Source organism: Chiloscyllium plagiosum, chromosome 2 (assembly GCF_004010195.1).
Source record: "Chiloscyllium plagiosum isolate BGI_BamShark_2017 chromosome 2, ASM401019v2, whole genome shotgun sequence".
In the NCBI taxonomy this organism is placed as follows: Eukaryota; Metazoa; Chordata; class Chondrichthyes; order Orectolobiformes; family Hemiscylliidae; genus Chiloscyllium; species Chiloscyllium plagiosum.
The window spans coordinates 8,292,790-8,296,101 of record NC_057711.1 but is presented as its reverse complement, the minus strand read 5'-3'; the positions used below and the strand labels follow the sequence as shown (position 1 = coordinate 8,296,101).

The window sequence follows — 3,312 nt, the reverse complement described above, 5'->3', positions numbered from 1 at the left end:
AGTAATGATAATACCAATACAGTACTGATGGAGAGCTGCAGTGAGGGTAATACCAATGCAGTACTGATGGAGAGCTGCAGTGAGGTTAATACCAAGGCAGTACTGATGGAGAGCTGCAGTGAGGGTAATAGCAATGTAGTACTGATGGAGAGCTGCAGTAATGATAATACCAATACAGTACTGATGGAGAGCTGCAGTGAGGGTAATACCAATGCAGTACTGATGGAGAGCTGCAGTGAGGGTAATACCAATGCAGTACCGATGGAAAGCTGCATTAGTGGTAATACCTGCAGTACGGCATTTCCTGAATTGCCAGACATTAAAATGAGACATTGTTTTGATTTAGGTTTGTGTAAATTGTGAAACTGAACAGAAAGTCCTTTCTTGTTAGTTTCTTACCCATGGATCACAACATTATATATGTTTTCCTCTCATCTAATTCCCCTGTTTCCCAGCACTCATGTTTTTTAATATTATCAATTGAAACTAAATCAAACCCGTGTAAAATATGATAGCCCCCTTAGATGGTCACTGTAACAAAGATCAAAATAGATATGAAACATCGAGAATTTTAAATTAAAATTGGTCTTCAGGAATGATTATGTAGCCTTGCCCCTGTGTATGTATTGGTCATGGAAGTCTAGAGTCAACGGTATCCTTTTTAATGTGCTTGTTTAGACCATAGGCCTTGGTCTGTATAGCATATAATTAACATAGTGTTGATACAGTACACTGTTCTGATGAAGCATTGGGAACTGTATCAGATAACATTTATGACTTTAGCAACATCAATAATACACATTATCAACGTGTGATTAATTTACTGATTGAATGACTTTGCTTCTGTAACCTTTTAACATGACCAAAATAAGTGCATGACAAAAGTACTGAGCTGACAGTAAAGTTGTAAGAAGGTGAAAGGGCTTCAGAAGAACAATGAAAGACAAAATAAAATATAGAGGGTGCAATTCCACAGAGAGTGCAGGAGTAGAGGGACTTGAGTGTATATGTGCACAGATCATTGCAGGTGGCAGGACAGATAAAGAGTAGTTAATAAACATATTCGCCACTTTTATTTAATATAAATGATTTGGATGTGAACATAGGAGGTATGGTTAGTAAACTGGCAGATGACACCAAAATTGGTGGTGTAATGGACAGCGAAGAAGGTTACCTCCGTTTACAATGCTATCTTGATCAGACAGATCGATGGATCGAGGAGTAGCAGATGGAGTTTAATCTAGATATGTGTAAGGTGCTACATTTTGGAAAGGCAAATCAGGGCCAGACTTACGCACTTAATGGTATGGTCCTGGGGAGTGTTGCTGAACAAAGAGACTTTGGAGTGCAGGTTCATAGCTCCTTGAAAGTGGGGTCACAGATAGGCAGGGTAGTGCATTTGGTGTGCTTGTCTTTATTGAGTATAGGAGTTGGGAGGTCATCTTGCTACTGTACAGGACATTGGTTAGGCCACTTTTGAAATACTGCCCAAAAGGGTTTAGAAAAGATTTACAAGCATGTTGCCAGGGTTGGAGGATTTGAGCTACAGGGAGAGGCTGAATAGGCTGGGGCTGTTTTTCCTGGAGCATTTGTAGCTGAAGGATGACCTTATAGAGGTTTATAAAATCATGAGAGATATGGATAGGATAAAAAGATAAGGTCTTTTTCCCAGGCTAGGGGAGTCCAAAACTAGTGGGCAGAGGTTTAAGGTAAGAAGGGAAAGATTTAAAGGGGATCTAAGGGGCAACCTTTTCATGCAGAGGGTGGTGTGTGTGTGGAATGAGCTGCCAGAGGAAGTGATGGAGGCTGGTACAATTGCAACACTTAAAAGGTATCTGAGCGGGTATGTGAATAGGAAGCATTTAGAGGGATATGGGCCAAATGCTGGCAAATGGGATTAGATTAGGTTAGGATATCTGGTCAGCATGGACAAGCTGGACCGAAGGGTCTGTTTCCATGGATATCTGGTCAGCATGGATGAGTTGGACCGAAGGGTCTGTTTCCATGTTGTACATTTCTTTGATTCTATATAGAGTTCTTAGCTTTATTAATTGGGTCAGAGAGTACAAGAACGAGGAGGTGATATTAAACCCATATAAGACACTAGTTAGACCTCAGCTGGAGTAATGTGTACAGTTGTGGGCACCAAATCACAGGAAAGATGTGAACACACTGGGGAGAGTGCAGAAACGATTTACAAGAATTGTTCCAGGAGTGAGAAATTTAGATTGAAGAAATTGAGACTGTTCTCCTGGAAGAGATGAAGGCTGAGAGGAAATCTGATGGAGGTTTTCACAATCATAAGAGGGCTGGATAGAGTAGATCAGGAGAAGCTGTTTCGCTTGTAATAGTAAAAACAAGAGAGGGAATAGATTGACAGTGGCACACAAACAAACCTTTTCGCCTAGCAAGCAGTTAGGCTCTGAAGTGTGCAGCCTAGTAATGTGGTGGATGCAGGTTCAATTGAGGCATTCAGGAGGGTATTGGATGGTTATTTGGATCGAACTGATGTGCATGGACATGAAAAAGCAGAAGATTGTCATTAAGCAACAGAACTGATGGGCCGAGTGTCCTCCTGCCCGTACCAATAGGCGTTTCTACTCAATAAATGCAAGTTCCTTCATTGTTAATTTGTAAGATGTTGCTGTTGTGGACAACCACATGCCTGTGAAGCAGCCATTTGTTGAAACGACACACTGAGATATTGATGTAGGAGATCTTCACATTGAGCGGTGAGATTGATGATGGTTTCTTGTGTCTGTTCCTTCTGTTCCAGGGACCCCTTGAAACTGCAGCAGCTGCAGAACCAGGTTTTGGCGGATCAGCAAGGCGGAGGTGGTTGGCCCAGTCAGCAGACGTTCTGTTTCCCACAGTGCTCGCCGCCCTCGAACCAGCTCACCCCTGCCCCCATGAGTGTGCTAAACCCCCACACTCCCGCAGCCATGCAACAGACAACCAGCTTCAATTACGCCCGACCCAAGCAGTTCATTGCCGCCCAAAGCCTTCCATCTTCTGCCGGCTACCTGTCTCCTTCCTCTGGCTCGTCAGGGTCTAACCTCTCCTCCCCCCTCTCCCCCCCAACCATGCACAAGCCCTTTAACCGGGTCACCCTACCTCAGCCCTGCCCGTCTGACTCCGACCAGCGCTACCTCACCTCCCCTTCCACACTGAGCCCCTCCTCCTCCTCGCCTCCCCTCCCTCCTCCGCCGCCAGTTCTCACCCCTCCTGCTTTCTTCCCTCAGGACCCTTTCCCTCTGCCACCCCCGCCCCCGCCTCTCCTCGCTTCCCCCTCCCACCTTCCCTGCCCGCCCT

General features: G+C 44.8%; 1 protein-coding gene across 1 annotated transcript in view; it reads left to right on the top strand.

Moving 5' to 3' along the window:
- palld (palladin, cytoskeletal associated protein) overlaps positions 1-3,312 on the top strand; it is a 462,346-nt gene that overhangs the window by 396,919 nt on the left and 62,115 nt on the right. The window contains exon 11 of the mRNA XM_043674519.1: positions 2,777-3,307. Within this exon, the coding sequence (XP_043530454.1) occupies positions 2,777-3,307 (531 nt within the window). The remainder of the gene's footprint in view (positions 1-2,776; positions 3,308-3,312) is intronic.